Source organism: Trachemys scripta, chromosome 18, assembly GCF_013100865.1.
Source record: "Trachemys scripta elegans isolate TJP31775 chromosome 18, CAS_Tse_1.0, whole genome shotgun sequence".
Lineage (NCBI taxonomy): Eukaryota > Metazoa > Chordata > Testudines > Emydidae > Trachemys > Trachemys scripta.
Genome location: NC_048315.1, coordinates 17,247,112 through 17,267,256, shown reverse-complemented (window position 1 = coordinate 17,267,256; position 20,145 = coordinate 17,247,112). Strand labels below are relative to the sequence as shown.

Genomic DNA, 20,145 nt, shown 5'->3' with positions numbered 1-20,145 from the left:
AGATAATGAGAGCTGAAACCCCCCTTGGCAAGAGATTTTATTCACACCCGTACAGCATCCATATAGATGGACCATCTTTAAGATATACCAAAGTGCTCTACTCCCCTTACACAAACGGGTCATCTATTTGTGAGATGTAATCTACTGCCAGCTGTGGGGACTAAAATCTATTAGCCGGATCTGAAGAGAACAGGTACATCTATACTATGGTGATTGGAGCTTGATAGATCCCAGAGAACTGGGGGCACAGCTCACGCCATGAGCATCAGGGCTGACCTTGCTGGACCTGCCTTGAGTGCTGAGAAAGAACTGAAATCTTTAAAGCCTCTGAGGTTGCCAATGGTGCCAATCGCCGGGTGGGAACTGAACTGGCTTCACGAAGACAGGGTTAGTGCAACCTGCCTAGCAAGTTTTTTTCACTGGGTTGGTAACAGTTAAGGCTCATTCAGATGAGAGATTTATAACTAGCTTATTTATTTAAACACACAAACTTTCTTTCCCTGTGCTAGCAAGGGGCTGTTTTGCTTCCAGGCATCAACTGTCCTAAGACAGCTACTAAATAGAAGCTGATCATTACCAAATCAAAGGCTGCAGGTTTCCACTGCGGTGAAGGCCAAAGGAAAAAAGTTTGCCTGAAGCCAATGAACGGACGTGGCTCGGGCACAAGAAAAATGGGAACAACATTGGCATCAAGTGGTCAGAATTGGTTAGTAAATCTCACAAGGGACATTGCCTCTCTCTGCAGTGCTCAGCAAAAAGTCTTGTGGCCAGAGCTGGCTCAAGCCAATCTTTGATTTTGTACTTCAGCAGCTCCTAGAAACTCCAGCTGAGAGACCGGGGTCGCACTGTGGTAGGTACTTACGTAAACGTAGTAGACAGTAGGTACTGATTTTAGTGGGACTTGCAGAATAAGGTATTACTCAGCATGAACAACAGTAGCAGGATGAGGGTCATTGTCAACAGCATGGGCAACGAATCGCCTTATCTAACATGTTGCCAGTTATCACTTTGCTGTTGTTATAAGGTACTTATATGGCCCTGATCACCACAGCACCTGAAGACCTCACAATCTTTAATGTATTTATTCCCCGTAATGCCATAATCCTCACTTTACAGATGGGGAACTGAGCCACAGAGAGAATAAGTGACTTGCCCAAGGTCACACAGGAAGTCTGTGGTGGAGCAGGGATTTGAACTCTGACCTCCTAGGCTAGTGCCCTAACCACAGGGACATCCTGGCTCTCTGCTCCAGTATTCATGTTAATTTCTAACATGAACTTTAACACCCCTCTCCTCCCCCACCCCCAAAAGAGACAGGCGATTACCATATTTAGACAGCCTGGACGAGAAGAGCTGAGGCCAGCTTTAAGAAATCTGCTACGAAGGCAAACCAAAATGCCATATTTAATGTTATTTTAACAAATTATTTAACTTGCTCTTCATTTTACCCACCAGGCAATGATTTTAATGGTTCCAAACCCTTCACTAAGCTACTTTACCTCTTCTCCGGGAGCAATTTGCTCTCTTGTATGCTCCTGATCAGCTCCCTCTGGCCAGCGAGTGGTGGAGGCAGAGCCCGGGCTCCTCCCATTTCCCCACCCACAGGGCTGCAGAACAGGGAGTTTCTGGCGCATAGCCCCTGCTGTCACTGGAGTCACAATCCAAAAAGGGAAATCAGGGGGTGGTTACCTCCTCCCCACTCCCCCCTGGGCCAAGGAAGGGCTGCGACAATGGCTCACCATGATGAGCTGATAGTTACAGTTTAATGTTCCACGGTCATAGCAAAAATGAGAGAGAGAGAGAGAGAGAGAGAATCATTCTAAGCTATCAAAGCGTTATTTTCCATTTTAAAATTGACAGTCATTCCATTATCGATTTGGGGTTTTTCCTCCTTGGTAGATCCCAAGCTTTAAAAAAAAAAAAAACAACAAATCTTAAAAAAAAAAAAAAAAAAAAAAGTCAATTAATTACACACTGTTTGCATTAATCTCAGTCTTCCAACCTCCCACCCATCTGTCCTCCATACATTACACCCAACCTCTCTTTCTGACACACACACATATACACGGTTACTCAGACAGAATCACCACACACACACACACACACACACACACACACACACACACAGAGTCAGTTACTCACTCAGGGATAGAATCACCTCATTAACAGGGCATGCAGATGCCTGGAAAACTTAGCCAAAGCCAATGGAATTCACTACTGCAGGAGGTCAGAGCATTAAATATGGTGGCATGGATTAGGATCAAAAGCAGAATGCACCGTTTTACTTGCTAAATTGGGGTAATCAAATATCACCTTTCACGGCATCAGCTAATTGCAACAGGGGTCAAGAGGGAATTTCTCTCTCACACATACCCTTCCCCCATATCCTAGCACAGCACTGAAAAACTGGTCGGGTAACTAGGTTTTTCACTTTTCCCTCCTCACATAGATGCCAATGCCAATGGAAAAAATACTGGAGTTTGGTCCTAGGGAGCATATACAGATGTTCCTCTTTAGATGTGCAAATGTGTCAGCGACCAGAGTCTAAGGGTGTGTGTCATTTTACACAGCAGTGTCAATCATGCCCCCGCAGGCCCTAAAGTTATAGAAGCTGGCGCTCATGCTGGATTCACACACTCCTGTATTTGCAATCCGACAGCGTACTTGCTAGGTATTAGAATTTGCTAAGTCTGCCTCAGTTAAATCATGAATCCCCAGACAACGGCTCAGCTGTTTCTCCACTCCTTTTGATGTTGATGGTGTAATTAAAACAAACAAAAAAAATTAAAAAATCAGCAGCTCATATGCATGCAATAAGCGTTTGATTTGGGGGGCAGGGAGGCTGGAGGAAGCATCATGAAGATGTTTAACTAACTGCCCTATATAGTTAGAGGCGAAGGGAGTTGCTAGCAGGCTGGAAGGCAGGCAGGCAGGCACAGGGAGTTTAGGGCAGTGATAAAACAATAATTTGTATTGCAGTAGCAGCTACAAGGTCCCAATTAGGGATCAGGGCGCCATTGTGCCAGGCACGTAAACAAGCATAATACAAAAGATCTCCTTGTCCAGAGAATGGACAGTCAAATGGACCCTGATTTCATTTCTCTTTGTTGTTTATTTCAAGTTCTCTTTCTGAAATTCTTGTTCAAGAAAAAAGCAGCTTAATTCTTTTTATTCCAGCGAAGGGATGGGTCAGTGCTCCTCCTGGGAGCAAAGGAGGAGACAGACAGAGACAGGGCCCAAGCTGAGCAGCTGCCCACTTTCAGCACCAAGTACTTTAATGACTTCTGCTCGAGTCAGCATTCTCCTAAAATCCCACAGAGACGGCCAGACCACACGGCTCGAGAGCCTAACCGGGCAGGCCTGGCCGAGACATTTTCCCCTGGTGGAAAAATCCTTGAGCTGTTTGGCCTGCGAGAGCTGCATTTTACAATTTGTTCTTTTCGAGGAAGACGCGAGAGCATCTTGGCCAGCCAATCCCCACGGGTTCACATTGCCCACACAGAAAGGGAGCTTTGTAGAGCTGAAAAACTGCCCTGACCTGTTTTCCCCAAAGGACCACCCCAGAAAACCAGATTGGATGAGCGGAGCCTACAAAGAGGAACCCTTTACCCATTGCACGTTTCCCTGATACTCTGTTCTCTCCCACCCACACAGAGAATACAGAGGAGACCCCCGAACACCATCTAGACAACAATCTATGTCTTCAGACCTAGCAGAATCAGACCTCACCTTACATGTGACCAAATCTGAGTTCTTTATTCATACACAGTTCAAAGACAGTTTGTGCTAACCTCAGGCCAGAGCCCCAGCTGGCATTCATCGACATAGCTGCACTCTGGAGTTATGCCAATTTACACCAGCTGAGAAGCTGGCCCCTGATCATCTCCTTTATCCTCTGTGCATTATTTTTAGATATATCTATCTTCCAGATCAAGTACAACAGGAAGACTTAACAAAGAACTGGATTAGTGCACAAGGAACCGCAGCATTTTTCCACGAGCAGGTCCACAAAGTCGAGAAGTCCAGAGGAGTCTGAGGGATTTGGAGGCTTAAAGTGGGTTTTAAAAAAAAATACATGTGCTGGCTAATTGAAATGTGACATTTTGGGGAGGGTTGTGGTTTAGCAAACCCTGAACTTTAATCAATATAAAGAATACCATAGTGAGCCTGAAGAATAAATGCTTTTTATTTAATCCTCCAACAGAGCCTTCAATATTGAAAGGTAAAGAACACAATCCTACAATGAATCCTAATAAATGTAGGGCTAGATTCTGGCTGGCTCTGCTCAGAGGAGTAGGGGACAGGAAGGATTAAAGGACTGGACTGAGACCCAGAAAATCTGGGTTGTATTCCTGCCTCTGCCACATACTGGCTGTGTGACCTTTGGGGTCTCTCTGTGCCTCCGTTTCTGCATCCATAGAATGGGGATAGTACAAGGGACGCAGTGAGGATGAACTCACTGATCTTTGTGATGCCCCTGAAAGCCGATAAATATATAGGTAGCTCAATGCAGTTGGAATATAGCTACAAATAAGAGGAGGGACAGGAGGACAAGCCATAGGATGAAGTACACGAATGCAGATGGAGGCTACCCAAACCCAGATCCAAAAGCACAAGTCTCTCCAGTGCTCGCAAGCCAATGCTTTCCCCTCAGCCTCTCTCACCCCTGCACTACTTGTCTTCCATGAATAACAAACCAAAATTACCAACGATTCCAGCCCACACAGACGGAACAAATATTTCCCAAGACATTAAAAGCCCAGCTCGTGTAAATGTTACACTTGCATTGTCTGCACATTTGTAAGAAGGTACTGAGGGGTGCTGTGGGCTGGTCTTTCGTCTCAGTGTTGTTGGGTGGCAGGTGTGAACATAAGAACGACCATACTGGGTCAGACCAAAGGTCCATCTAGACCAGTATCCTGTATTCTGACAGCAGCCAATGCCAGGTGCCCCAGAGGGAATGAACAGAACAGGTAATCATCAAGTGATCCATCCCGTCGCCCATTCCCAGCTTCTGGCAAACAGAGGTTAAGGACAGCACCCCTGCCCATCCTGGCTAATAGCCATTGATGGACCTATCCTCCATGAACTTTTCTAGTTCTTTTTTGAACCCTGTTATAGTCTTGGCCTTCACAACATCATCTGGCAAGTAGTTCCACAGTAACTGTGCATTATGTGGAAAAAATACTTCCTTTTATTTGTTTTAAATCTGTTGCCTATTAATTTTATTCGGCGACCCCTAGTTCTTGCATTATGAGGAGTAAATAACACTTCATTTACTTTCTCCACACCAGCCTGGATTTTATAGACCTCTATCATATCCCCCCTTAATCGTCTCTTTTCCAAGCTGAAAAGTCCCAGTCTTATTAATCTCTTCTCATATGGAAGCCGTTTCATACCCCTAATAATTTTTTGTTGCCCTTCTCTGTACCTTTTTCAATTCCAATGCATCTTTTTTGAGATGGGGCGACCACATCTGCACGCAGCATTCAAGGTGTGGGTGTTCCATGGATTTATATAGAGGCAATATGATATTTTCTGTCTTATTATCTATCCTCTTCTTAATGGTTCCCAACATTCTGTCCGCTTTTTGAACTGCTGCTGCACGTTGAGTGGATGTTTTCAGAGAACTATCCACAATGACTCCAAGATCTCTTTCTTGAGTGATAACTGCTAAATTAGACCCCATCATTTTATACGTATAGTTGGGATTACGTTTTCCAATGTGCATTACTTTGCATTTATCAACACTGAAAGTCATCTGCCATTTTGTTGCCCAGTCACCCAGTTTCGTGAGAGCCCTTTGTAACTCTTCGCAGTCTTCCTGGAACTTAACTATCTTGAGTAGTTTTGTATTATTTGCAAATTTTGCCACCTCACTGTTTACCCCTTTTTCCAGATCATTTATGAATATGTTGAATAGGACTGGGCCCAGTACAGACCCCTGGGCCCAGTCCTATTCAACATATTCATACTATTCACCTCTCTCCATTCTGAAAACTATATTTACCTTTATACACTACTATTTACCTCTCTCCATTCTGAAAATTAACCATTTATTCCTACCCTTTGTTTCCTATCTTTTAAACAGTTACCAATCCATGAGAGGACCTTCCTTGTTATCCCATGACAGCTTATGTTCTTATGGATACGGGTCTGGACTGGGAGTCAAGATACTTGGGTTCTACATTCCCTGACTTTGGACAAGTCACTTCACCTCTCTGTGTCCAGTGCCCCAATTGTAAAACAAGGATAATGATACTCATCTTCCCTTGAACAGAGCTCAGGGATCTATTATTACTCCAGGTGCGGCCTCCCCAGAGCCACATGGAGAACTCTCACACCTTTGCTTCCTGGTGCAATGCCTCTGTGTCTGCAGCCTAAAGTCCTACTACCACCTTTTGGTACCACATACCATTGCAAACTCATGTCTAACTGGAGGTCCACTATCACTCAGAGGTCTCTTCTTCATCTCTCCTCCCCAATCTTAGCATGCTTTGAATTTAGACATGCAAAAATAAAAGCACCCGAGGGCTTCATTTTCCACCCCAAGATGGCTACTGTTATCCCACAACCCTTAAGAGAGACCATTTTCTTTCATGGAAAGCCATGCAGACCAAAGCCTAACTTACTTCAGCCGAGCAGAGTGAGCACAGTGCTGGATATTCAGTTTAAGCCAGCACACAATGCTGGAGCGGTGCCCGTTTCAGCTCACTATTCCGTGACAAGGCTGCTTCAAACAAAAGTTGCTCAGAACTAAAGAACCAGGGTGATGGTTGAGTTTCGCCGCATTTTCAGTTCAGTTCTAAACGAACTCGGGGTGGGGGTTAGTTTAGAACTAACCCATGGCCCAGCAGGGTGTTTTCATACCTATGCATACAGCCAAGGAGAGGGGGTGGGGTGGGGGAAAGAGATCATTGGCCTACCTGCCACTTCCACAATATCCCCAGGAACAATATCTCGAGCCCGGATCCTCTGGACTCCGTTCCTGTCGGCACGGATCACTTTTCCCATTTCTGGCTCGTATTCCTTTAAGGCTTCGATAGCACTCTCCGCATTTCTCTCCTGTAAACACAGCGTCGAGCAGAGCTTCAGGCAGTTGTACCGTTTAGATGGTGGTGATGCAGGTGGTGGTGGTAGTAGTGGGGGAGGGAGTAGCTGTTGATAATCAGCCCTTCCCCTACTCAACTGCCTAGACTGAGGTATGAACTAGTTGTGTGAACAAGGGACTGGGAGCCAGGAACTCCTGAATTCTAATCTTGGCTTTGAAGTCAGCTTGTCTTGTGGTATTGGGCAGGTCATTTAGCCTTGCTATGCCTCATTGTCCCCATGGCTAAAGGGAAACATGTTTACCTACGTCAGACGGGGAGGGGTAGCGAATGGCTTCAAAGCAGTATATGAAGTACTACATTTTGTGATGAGTCTTGGATGTGCCAGAGGCAAAGGGGCATGGAACCATCTGAGAGGAACTGGTAGAGTTGTTAATGGTTAGAACAACGGAGTCTCAGAATTTCTGATTTCTAGACTGAACTCTGCTGTGGACTCACTCTGAGGCCATAGGAAAAAGTCATTGAACCCAGTCTTGCCTCAGTTTCCCTATCTGTGACATAAGGGTTAATGCCTAGAGCACTACAGTCATGGACCTTAGTGAGCGAGTGTTTGGAAAATGCTTTGAGGTTCTTGCATGGGAAGTGTTCTGAATTTACAAAGGAACATTAGTATTTTGGAACAACGTCAAAATGGAACAACAGGATCTTGGGGGGAAAAACACCTAGAACAAATGATCCGTCAGCCTACTCGTGTCTTGCTCCTAAGAATAGGGATTTTCTACCCAGACACATTTAGGCTTAACTTGCAGCACCACTGAGCACTGGATGCAGCAATTAGAATATCTCAAATAAGCTTGAAGCTAAGTTAAACAGCAGCTTTAAAATATTAAGTAAAAAAAGACCTTAGTGTCCTCCACTTAATCAGAATGGATGCTATCTTGCAAGATGTTCCAGGAAACAACAAGCAAATGAAAGCATCTGATAATGAATGCTACTTCAGTTGGGGGCGCATTAAGTAGTCTGCTTAATGAAAATGCATTTGGCCACTTCCAAGAGATAAGTGGTGTTTAACCTAGTGGTAAATAAGTGTGACATCCCAAACTTCAAACTATACAAATTGCCAAATAAAGATTAAGGGATGACATAATAAAGATTACATATCGTAAATGTCACTCTTATTCTATTTTTATTCAGGATGGCATTTTATATCCTTGTAAAGTTCTCACGGATGATTTTTTTTTTTTTTAAAGTGAGCTTAACAGGGAGAATTCACCAGCACAGGGTCTATGCCCTACTCATTAGTTACCAACTTTGCCAATACCTGGCAACTGAACACACTGTTCTCAAAACTGGGGCGTTGTGTTTGTTTTTTGGGGGACTTTGTCCCTTGTGCAGACCAGGCTCCAGCTGTGTCTGGCTCCTCATTTTCATTACTGTTTGGCAATTAAAAGCCTGCTTTCATCAACCTCAACTCGGGTTCACGTTTTCCTTACCAGAATTTCTCCTTTGATTCCCCCAATGCTCCAGTCTTATTTTTGACAGCCCCACAATACTTCCCTCACCACAGGCTTGTCTTCACTGCAGAATTAACTCGAGTTATAACTCAAGTATTATCCCTCACCTGAGTCCCCTTCATGGGAGTATGCTGGTGCTTTTGCCTCGAGTTGGCTGGCTCGAGAGGGGGTAAAGGCCACAGCTTGAGTGAAGAACACTGTGCAGCTTGAGTGTTATTTAACAGTGTAACCATTCTCACTTGGGCTTGGCTAGCTCGAAAGAGAGTAAATTGGATTGTAGGGAACTCGAGTTAGCTCTGCAATGCAAACCTAGCACCTGGTTCCAACTCATGAGCTTCCGTTTCTGTCATGCAGGTTGTACAGTTCCAGGCGCCTGGCCAATAGTTCCACTGCTCCCAAACAAACCTCAGTGCTTGTAGGAATTGAAGAAGGGAGACAAAAGCGGTTACGTACCTGCCACACCCCCACAACAGCATTGGCTAGGAGAATCAGCATGATGACAACTGGCTCTACAAATGCAGTCGTGATCTCTTCACCTTCTTCAAACCAGGCCAGGATCTGCAGGGTGGCAAGATACAGTGTAACTAGGAACCGCTAGTTGTTTAGGGCATCACTCAAACCACTGAAGGCAGAGGCAGTCCTTCCTTTATCTTCCCTGGGCTTTGGATTAGGCCCTTCATCATGGGTGTGAATGCCATTAGTGGTTAAACGCCTTGGTTCAGCAAGGTATCTGAGCATGTGCTTAAACTGAAAACACACAATTGCTTGCACGGCAGTCAATGTAACGGGACCACTCAGGTGCTTAAAGTTAAGCTCCTGACGTCTTGCTGAATTGGGTTAGTGTTTTACAGCCCTGAGGCACCCAGAGCTATGAATCAGATGACCAGGTGAGAAAAGCACAAGTGCTGCTGTGAAAAAAATCCCTCATGCCCATATTTTCACTCCCTTGAGCTGCTTGTCAAAGCATTTGTATGCCAAGATCACAGCACCACCACAACAACACTATAAAGCATTCAAATATCAGCTCGTTTAAAGGCATGTATGTATCAACAGTTCCCACTCCCATGTTGATCTTTCGGGAGGGAGTCCATCTGCAATTCCTCCTATTAGAAACCAGCTCCACCTAGAACTGCTGAAGGACAATTACAAGGCAAACTGGTTTTCTTGCCAGCAGTCCTGAGGTGCAAAGTCAGGCTTAAAACACAGCTGCCCAGGATTTGCTCGCCTGTTGTGTGGCACGATAACATGTCATTTTCACAAGACAATTACCGGCTGATATGGAATGCCGTTATTAAAAAATGACAAAACAGAGAAGGTGGGAGACGGTAGGAGATTTGTCAGATGGTTGCTTATTCAAGTGGACTGGAAACCAGTTTGTTAGCTCACCAGCTCATGAATGGCTCATGTTATGCTTCACTGACCTATGTTTGGACTTGGAAGGAATCAATATTGTTTGGGTTATTTTCAATGAATTCCAGCAGATCTGTTTACTTCCCCCCTAGATTCTCTCTTTATCCACTTAAGGTTTTGCACTAGCGGAAAATAAGATAAAGGCACTAAAAGCTTCTTATTCAAAATGTTATGATGATGCAAGTCAGGATTCAGCAATAATAGCATCTCAAAGTTCTATTGTACATGAGATTTCTCACATGAGAAAGATAGAACTGACAACAACATGGGCTTGATCCAGAGCCCACTGAAGTTGATGGAAAGACTCCTTTTAACTTCAGCCTGAGCCAGGGTTGGGTAAGTCACCAAGTATTTACCAAGTACAACATAATCAATGTTTCTACATTTCCCTCTCTGTACTCTGTACACCTATGGAACTTTCCCCCCCTTGGGTTTTGAAAAGAGAGAAATCAAGGAACCTTGAGATATACTAATTAAAATCTGTTCCTTCCACATCGATGCATAACCCGCCCTCCCTCCCCATCTCAGCCAGTCAATAACTCTGGTGCATGACTCTGGGCTCTGCTATTATGTTCAAACCAGCAAACCAATTCACGAGGCAGCTGGGGACGTAAGGCAACTGTCCACTAAGGAAAGTGGAGCTGTATATGTAGCATGGTCCCCATACTCATCGGAGCTAAGGATCTAGTAAAGGGAGTCAGGTGATTTCCATCAGAGACTGGGAGAGAAGGATCCCTAATAGGCATGGCATTGAAATCAGTCAGAGGCAGTTTAGGAGTCAGAACACGAGTTCACAGCTCGTGGTCCTTTCCTGCTTTGATGACCAAGATAGTACATCCAGATGTGTAATCGTGTGTTTAACTAAACAAATGCCTGAGAATCAAGCACCTTTGAGAGCAGAGGGACACTGAATTAGTGATTATACCTCAAGGAAGTAGCTGTGACATTCGTGTTATGTTTACAGAGTTCCCCTTCCAGTTACATCAGTCTCTCTCTCACCTCACACACACCCTCATTGCCTTGATTTTACAAAAGCCTGGAGTTTAGCTGACTGAAGCAAGGAAGATGAGGGCCAAAGCTGAAAGTCCAACTAAAATCCCCAGCACTGTGTGCAGGTTTCACAGAAACTCTGTCATTCAGAATCCCAAACGTCAGGATTGGTTTTCAAGTACTGCACATGTAGATTACCAGCTGGATGGGGTCACTGGCACATACAATTGCTGCCATCACATAGGCAGTCACAGGTACAAATTAAGCATGCAAATGGACACGCACTTTTGTGCGTGCAATCTCTCTCAAAGTCAGGTCCTGAGACCCTATGACTGCTTTAGCTTTTCAGACATGCCACCTGGAGTCTTTACAGGAAAGTCCCTTATTCAGCAGCAAAACCAAATAAGTGCAACAGAGCATGATATAGTTGCCTAACCTGCACATCATTCTCTTAACACAGGCCCTAAATTGTTGTTTTCTGCATTCAAAGAAAGAACCACCATAAAAGAAAAAAACAAACACACACCAAAGTTAATCACAAGAGCAGGTTTTCTAAAGCTCAGTTGTACAGAATCTAAATGTGGAGGCAAATCTGGCCTGACAACATGCCTTAAATAGATAGCCACGTGTATTTTTCCACAGGCAAGAACATACTATCCAGAAAGCATCTAAAAGGTCTGTGATATTAGACATTTCTAGCGCAGCCAACACTGTAGTTTCTAGGCACCACTGAAAGTATGTGAAATCAGTGGCACAGTACAGTACCAGGCACCACTAATATGTTGAGAATCAGTGATATAGTTTCTAAGGCCATGTCTAACTGGCAATTGAACGACAAAACTTTTGTCTTTCAGAGGTGTTAGAACTCCCCCCCACTCCCTAAAAGACAAAAGTTTTGCCAGGACAAGTGTCAGTGTGAACAGCACTTTTGCCGACAACGCAAACGCCACTCATTGGGGTAGAAGTTTTTTGTCGGCAGGAGAGCCGACAAACAGCGGCTACATTGCGTGACTTTTAGCGCCACCGACACATCCAGGTTGCTAAAAGCTGTGTAGTGTAGACATAGCCTAAGTGTCACTGATAGCAAGTGAGTCAGCAAGAGTGCCAGCATTCAGATTACTGTGTTGTATAGACCAATTGCTATACTAATGTATGGACTTTGTGCTGATTCGCTATATATTTGTTCAGAACAACAGATGTGGGAGAGGTCACTGGGAGGACGGTTACACATTAGTAAAGCTTCAGGATGTGCAAACTGCCAGGGCGAGTTTGCATACATGCCTCAGTTACAGCGTACACTTTGCATCTGGCAAGAGGAGTTGCAAATGAATCAACATTGCACCCCGGCAAATAAACACAGGCTTTTAAGCTTTCCATTGAGAGAGAAGAGACTCTTATTAAAGATGTACCAGTCTTGCTGAGAAGAAAGGTGATAGGTAGAGCTAACAACCAACCAACTCTAAATCCTTCTCCCAAAACTCCAACCCAAACCAAAGGCACCCAGCGCTCCCATTCTTCATTTCTGTGCCAAAATTGCCCACACAAGCTGTTATGGGGGTGTTTCCAAGCTGTCCAGGAAGTACTAGAAATCTCACCGAAAAACCTGTTGTCATAAGGCTGCCATCTCAATTTTGAACAAACAATATTTTGCACATTGACAGTGCCCTGCAGCACTTTACAATACCCTCACAGGAGGAGGAGGGAAATTGCAGCAAAGAAGTGCTGTAACTTTCACTCTATGCATCCGAAGAAGTGAGGTTTTTACTCACGAAAGCTTATGCCCAAATAAATCTGTTAGTCTTTAAGGTGCCACCAGACTCCTTGTTGTTTTTGTAGATACAGACTAGCACGGCTACCCCCTGATACAAAGAAGTGAAGCGACTTTCCAAGATCTCTCAGCAAGTCAGAGCAGAACCAGGAACAAAACCGAGGAGTTCTGACTTCTTGTGCCCTGATCGAACTGCTAAGCCATGGGATCTCCTTGCATGCCCAAACAAGCTTGGGTGAGGTCAGATAAGCCTGCCAAGCTTTCAGAGGATCACTTGTAGTGACAGCTGAAACCTCAACTTGAAAGGCACATGGCCCCACCATAGCTGTCATTAAAGAAAATCTGTCATGATTCACAGACATCGAGCTACATTGTGGGTGCCCAGAATCAGTCTAAAATTTCTTTTCTCTAGCAGCAAGACGCTTCCTCATCTCTAAGGTGGAGATGATCTACATACCCATCTTTCTAAAGTGATTTGGGACCTATGGATGAAGAGGTACTCCATAATAGCTAAGAATAACGAAAGCCATTCATACATCCACTAGAATCTACACTTCCACACTGAAATCCTCAAAAAGATGCACCATATTAAGGTATAGAGCAATTAAATACATTTTGGTATTGGTGTCAAGTAAATTACACCCTACATTTTGGGGAGGCACATAGTTTAGTGGAAAAGACAGAAGAGAGAGAGACGACCTAGGTTTTAGTCCCAGCTCTGCGACAGGTCACTTCCCTCATCTGTGCCACAGTTTCTCCTCCCACCCTTTGATGTCTTGTCTATACAAGCTCTTCAGAACAGGGACTGTCTTACTATGCATTTGTGCCACAATGGGACCCCAATTGCAGTCAGGGCTTCTTGGCTGATATCACAACATTTTCTGCAGTAGCGGTTTAAAGAGAAGATAAATTTATACATTCCAAATAACATTAGACTCAACCATGCCATTAAATCCCTTTCCTAACAGGACAAAATTCACAACAGTGAGAAGGTGGAGTTTGCTTCAATATCTCAAACTCTCATTCACTCATGACTTTGGCATCAATAGGCTCTTTAAACAGAACAGGCTCGACTAAGCTAACAGCAGGTGTAAGAGCAACTCCTACACACGATGGCATAATGCTGAAATTCCAACTCAAGAATCTAGCTGGAGAAAAATAATGTAAAATGCTGGATTTTTTAATTAAAAATGTAATGTCTCTGACTAGCAATAAAGTGGCTTAGAGACACCCAGACATTAAACTGTCAAGAGAGAGGCTTTATTTCAAAGTAAGAGGGTCCAAACTAACAGATTTTGTAAACAATTTCAGGACTCCTCCTTCCTTGATATAGACAGATGCATGGATTCAGTCCCTGCTGTTTAGATCGGAATGTTGATTAATATGTGGAATTTTAAAATAAGCTTCACTTATATAAGAAGTTCCCTGTCTCACCTCCAATAACCCACACAACCTTTGAACAGGCAGAGTTCCCACATCATCACACCAGCGGGTATTGTTTAAAAATAAGCCTCACCCTCTTTCTTGCACTCTGCCTGTGTTCTTAACTACAGCCCTGCCGCAGGTTTGTACTTGCCAACATAAAAAAGGGCATTTTCTCAGCCAGGCTTCACATCCCTCCCTCTAGATCCCTCTTCTTCAGAAAGCCACTCAAGCTTTTAATGTACCAGAGCTGGAGCTCCATAGGCCCTTCTGATCCAGCTAGTTGGGAGAAACAGCAGAATAGCTCTGCATCTCCCCCAGGGACCCAAAGTCCAGCATCCAATCACTCTGTTCATCTCTTTCCACTATGCCCAAGGTGCATCCCTAACAGTCTTTTCTGTCTCTCTCCCCTACAGAGCTCCATAATACCTGGAATCCCTGTCCATTCCCCCCAGTCCTAAATCCTTTCACCCTCTCTTCCAATAGACAGCTCTTCAAGGAGAAACAGCCCACTTCCACCCCTTCATTCAACTTAAAAAGAGGTTCACACACATCATCATGAAAATGTCTGTTCACCAAAAATAATAATAATTAAAAAAATGTTCTTTTAGGTATACAAGTAAAGCTTCAAAAATTTCCCATACTACTACTTTCCTACCCTTCCAAAAATGCAGTCCACTCATCCTTCTAGATTCCTGACACTCTGGAATAGAAGAACAGAACAAGTCATTGAATCTTCTGCTATGCAGAAGATCAGATCAACCCTCCATTCTTTTTGTCCCATGTGCACTTTTCCTGGTACTAAGGATGTCTTCACTGCAGAGTTAACTCTTGGCACGTGGATCAGGGCACCCAGGCCAGCTTAGCCCAGAGGTGAGCAGCCACACTATAATGCCACATTTAAGTTAGTGAGGCCACAGAGGATCTCTACTTCCCCTATGTGTCACAAGGCCTTCTAGGGGTACATCCCTTGGTTCTTAGGGCTTCAGTAAGCTGAGCCGCAATACGATTCTTTCCTAACGAATTGTGGGAGAACTTGTCTGTTGTTCTGGGCATACAGGGGGAATTGTGAGAAGGCACTGAAGGACCATCATCACTCGACTGGTTTAGCCTGTCTCCCCACTGGTTAGCAGCTAGAGTGAAAAGCAGCATTCAGGCTTTGCCTATAGCCCAGAATAGCCAGCTAACCCAGGTTGAAAGCATCACCAAACTGAAGTCAGAAGTTTTTGTGTGGGGACAGAAGCTTGGTTAGGGACAACCACCAAGTAAGAGCCCAGGTTAACTCTGCAGTGAAGACAGACTCTCCGTGGCTAATTGTAGCCATTCTAGAAAAAACGGTTTTCACGCAACTCACAAGGGAAGCTGAATTTAGTTTCTTACACAAGCCTTGCAGCAGAACATCACCTACTAAGCAACACCTGGGCTCAATGGGAGATGCTGAATACAATCTTATAATCTTTTCATGCAGTAACTTAGAACTTTTAGCAAGAAATAAGGGGAAAACCTGTGTACGCGACAGGATTATAGGCGCTTTTTCTGTCTTAGCCTTGGAGTCTGCACACAAGGCTAATGGCCTGCAAAAGGAAGTTTTAATGGACAAGAGACCATTAAAAGAGAACAATGAAGAGAAAAAAGTTGAGTCTCGGTGGTTCAAAACTGAGATTGCCCAAATGACTTCAGTGGCAGGCTGCTCAGGCCCCAAATCAGCAAAGCACTTAAGCACATACTTACAGTGGCAATATACTTAAATGCATTGCTAAATTGGAACTTTAGAGAACGCAGAACCTCTGCAGCTGTCACAAAAACTGCCACATCTATTCATGTCATTTGTGTCTCTTTGCATATTAACCGACCTTTGGTTGCAGCTTTGCCTACTACTTTAAACACACATCCTATCCTCCTTTACTCTTGTTCAACACCTATTCAAAAACATGCTTGTACATTAATTCTACATTCACGTGGTTAAATAAATGTACTGATTTGCCTGCCATGCTCACTCATCGGAGCAGCTCATATTCTTGGATCTGTCAATACAAAGGGCTTGAACTTCCAGCGGGCGGGGAGAGGCGAAGGCAGAGGGAGGACGGGATAAGCTCAACTTAAGTGCTGAGCAACTCAAAATAACTTTCTGCTGTGGCTCCTCCAGCACATGGATTTTAACACTCCTGTTAAAATTCCTACTGATTATTAGCTCTTTTGTGCTGTATTCACGCTTTATAATGATATTTCCTGAACTGCATGCAGTTGAGATTGTCCACTCTTTGGGTAGGCACGGTATTTTATTTTGCTTGTACAGCATCTAGCACAATGCGATCTCAAATTCAACTGGGGCTGACTTGATCACAGTGTAAAATTAGCCACATGGGGAACAGAAATTTGGTAACAGAGGGCTCTTCAATCTAGCAGACAAAAGTAGAATGAGATCCAATGGGTGCAAGTTGAAGCTGGATACATTCAAACTAAAAATAAGGCACAATTTTTTAACAGTGAGGATAAATTTCCACTGGAACAACTTAGCAAAGGTTGTGGTGGATTCTCCATCACTGGACATTTTAAAATCAAGAACGTGGGTTTTTCTAAAAGATATTCTTGAGTCCAACCACAGCTAACAGGACTTGAAGCAGGAATTATTTCAGGGAAGTTTATGCAGGAGGCCAGACCAGATGATCACAGTAGTCTGTTCTGACCTTACAATGAATGACTATCAAGATGAAGTGCTTTATCCAAGATTAGACAGCAGGTCAGTGGTTGAGCTGGATATATAGCCCGTGTCTCCTGACTCCCAGTGCAGTGCCTTGTCCTCTAGACTGTACTGTCTCCCACTACACCACAGTACTTTGCTATTCTGCAGGAACTAGCTAGAGAGCCGCAAGTACAGTAGAAAATGATACCACGTTAAATGAACGTGCTCGCAGTCTAACTGGGCAGTTATTGAACTAGTTTGGAAGGAACTTATTACAGCACACTGTGAAACATATGCAACTAAACAGCTGTGGCTTTTTAGAAGTCTGACATGAATTTGCAGCATGAATTATCTGGATCAAAAGGTTTAAATTTGCCAAATCATCATTAAACTCAATGGGACATCCTGGTAATGGCCAAGTTTCAAGGTACATAGCTGCTGTAGAGTTTCTAATTTCATGGATATTATTGGGATTGGCTCTGAACATATAACATGTGGCTCAGTTAGTGGCACTTATACCCCTGAGGTCCTTTTGCCCATCTCGAATAGAATTTAGTGCGAAATTTACAGAACCCAGGAAATTTTGGGATAACATGAATGGCTTGATCAATATTCCCTAATATCAAAGCTAGGTGCAAGCTATTGTCAGTTATCTGCACAGTCTCTGCACTGCTGGTATAACTGCTTTGTAAAGCACCTAGAGTCACTTAGCATCCCATATACCTGTTCTGATTAAAGTGCTATACTCTCTAGACATACCTTCTTTTGGGCTAAATGTTATCCCCTACGCTCCGGTGGGTTTGGCACAGCAGACTTATATTGGGGGTAGGAATCCTCTGCCCCCAGCTATCTGAGTCACATGTCTGCTGCTGCAGCTCCGAGGTTGCAGCAGATCTTGCTGCTGCTGGTCCTTGGGTTCCAAAGAGAGTGCCTGACAGTCCTACCCCATACCTCCTTTCTGTGTACTTTTCACTCACCTGCACAGACTTCCCCCAAGTCCCGTTTCCTGACGCAGCATCACTTCCATTACAGTCAGGACCTTTGCAAGTGCATAGAGGGGGCCATCAACCACTATCTTTGCTTTTAGAGCACAGACAGTGCTGACTGGTATTTGTTTATTTGGGAGCATCACACACACAGAGAGAGGAGACAAGGATACTTACAAATGACACAACAGCAGCCAAGAGAAGAATGCGCACAAGGAGATCTTCAAACTGCTCCAGCACCAGCTCCCAGAGGGACTTTCCTAGCAAAACAAAACATGGAAGCACCATAAGCGCTATGCAGATGCTGAAAATGAACTTGGGAGAGCTCAAGCTACTAAGCCTGCTTGGGTGCAAGGGGGCTGTGCTCTGCTTTGAGGTTGGACACGCTTGAGTTAGAATTACTGGCATTACTAACAGTGGGCTTGACTGAAGAAAGCATCCCTATTCAGGGCCACACTTAACTATGCACCTACGCCCCAGTGAAGTCAATGGGACTGAAACACATGCCTAATGTAAGGCATATGCTAAGTGCTGTCCTGAATCAGGACTTGGATCATTGCCAGCTCAGCTCCAAAGGTGAGCATGTGGCAGCCATACTGATGCCTGACCGGATCACGCTACGCTCCACCAGCATGAATTACAGCCCTTGCCAGGGGCTGAGCGGAAGACAAACGGGGATGGAAGGAGGCAGCCAAGAAACAAGGCAGTGTTTCCTGGTGGTGATCACAGATGGCTAGTAGCCAGAATGGCCCTGTGCACAGGGAGATCACTAAAAACTGATGCACCTGAAGTTTCCTTGGTAAAAAAAAAAAAAAAAAAAAAAAGACCCACACTTTGAAAAGCCCAAGGTCTTTCTTTCAGTGGAACTGAGATCCGTGCCTGCCATTGCAGAGCGATGCATTGCTCTAACTTCTGGAGTAATATAACTCACCTTTCAAGGGACAGTATGAAGGATTTTCACAGCCAAAATTTGACCAATCAGCAGCAGACATGGATCCTCCTCCAAACTAAGTTGGTTTGCATGTTTTTTGTTTTGTTTTTAACTAAAGAGACTAACATTCAGCCCCCTTCCCTTCATTCATGTATTGTTAGAAATTGCACATGCTCGACTTACAGGATGTATAAGTGCTGAAGACAACTATTCTTTTTACACTTAAAAGGATCGCACCACCCTTGCTTCATAATCCCCAACAAATCAGTGTACAAGAGATGCCTTTTTATCTGAGAGCCAATAGGCTAGCGGTCCGAGCAGGGAGATACAATCGAGGTCCTCAAAGGTATTTTAGAGTCTAATTCCCATTGAAACCAATGAGAGTTAGGCACCTTAATACTTTTGAGGATCTGTACCTAAGTCAGCACTCCTGCATTCTATTTTTGAATGTCTTTGACTCACAATGTGACACATGGGGAGTCCTTAAACCTCTTGGGGGCTCAATTTACTCACCTGCACAATGGGTATAAGCTTATAATCTTTATGCAGTACTTAGGGAACCACAGGTGACAGGTGCTACATAAGTGTAAAGTATTATTATTATAGTAGATATGCACTGGTCTAGTGTAGGATGCCTTGTAGGTAAGGATGCTCTATATGTGTAGGAGCTACTTTTTAACATTTCCATAGAATGATCTTTTACCATAATTTGCTGTACCAGAATCAAGAAGTTTAAAAACTTCCTTTATGAGAGAATTTTCAAGGTCAATTTTTCAGCTCAAGATTCTAGACAGCGTCACTCAAGAGTGTGAAGTCAGCTTGCTTTCCCCTCCTAAACCTCATACAGGTAAGTTTTGCCTTTATGTAACTGGGAATGCTCTTAGGTCTCCAACTCTCTCCGCTGCAAAATATTCCCATGAGCATTGAATCAGGTCTCTTGTGAGCTTCCCAGCAGTCTCCATGGGACTAGCAGACACTAAGCTCCCTCCCAGAATACCTAGAGACGTGCTCCAAGAGCGAAGGGGAAGTCGGAAAAAGAAAAAGCAGAGTCAATATAATTCCACCTACCTTCTTCAGCAGGGAGTTCTGCAGATTTCCACCAACATGCCAAGGAACAGACGCGGTAGGAGAGAAAAGAAAAAGAAGAGATATTATTGATCTGGAAACAGACAAGAATTTAGCATTGGAAAGAAACTGGTTGAGTGGTTAGACTAGAAAGCTTTGTGAAAACCACATGTTCTCATGTATACACACATTTCAGACCCCAAGAACTTTGGAAGGGGTGCAAAAAAGGCATCTATGTACCAAACACAACAAGAGACAGCCTAACAAATCTTAAGGAAGAGAGGTGAGATGTATGATGCCTCCAGGACGCTGGTTGCATGGAGAACA

At 44.1% G+C, this 20,145-nt stretch overlaps 1 protein-coding gene across 3 annotated transcripts in view; it reads right to left on the bottom strand.

Annotated features, from left to right (window-relative positions):
• The window catches only part of ATP2A3 (ATPase sarcoplasmic/endoplasmic reticulum Ca2+ transporting 3), an 89,770-nt gene extending 69,924 nt beyond the window's left edge, over positions 1-19,846 (bottom strand). For 2 of the 3 annotated variants that reach the window (XM_034752417.1, XM_034752418.1), the window contains exons 1-4: positions 19,822-19,846; positions 18,000-18,082; positions 9,017-9,121; positions 6,927-7,065 (exon numbers count right to left, since the gene is read on the bottom strand). In XM_034752417.1, coding sequence (XP_034608308.1) covers positions 6,927-7,065; positions 9,017-9,058 — 181 coding nt within the window. In that variant the 5' untranslated portion in view covers positions 9,059-9,121; positions 18,000-18,082; positions 19,822-19,846. Of the gene's footprint in view, positions 1-6,926; positions 7,066-9,016; positions 9,122-17,999; positions 18,083-19,821 lie in introns of those variants that run through there. The other variant, XM_034752416.1, reaches the window with a different exon arrangement.
• Positions 19,847-20,145: the final 299 nt, after the last annotated feature.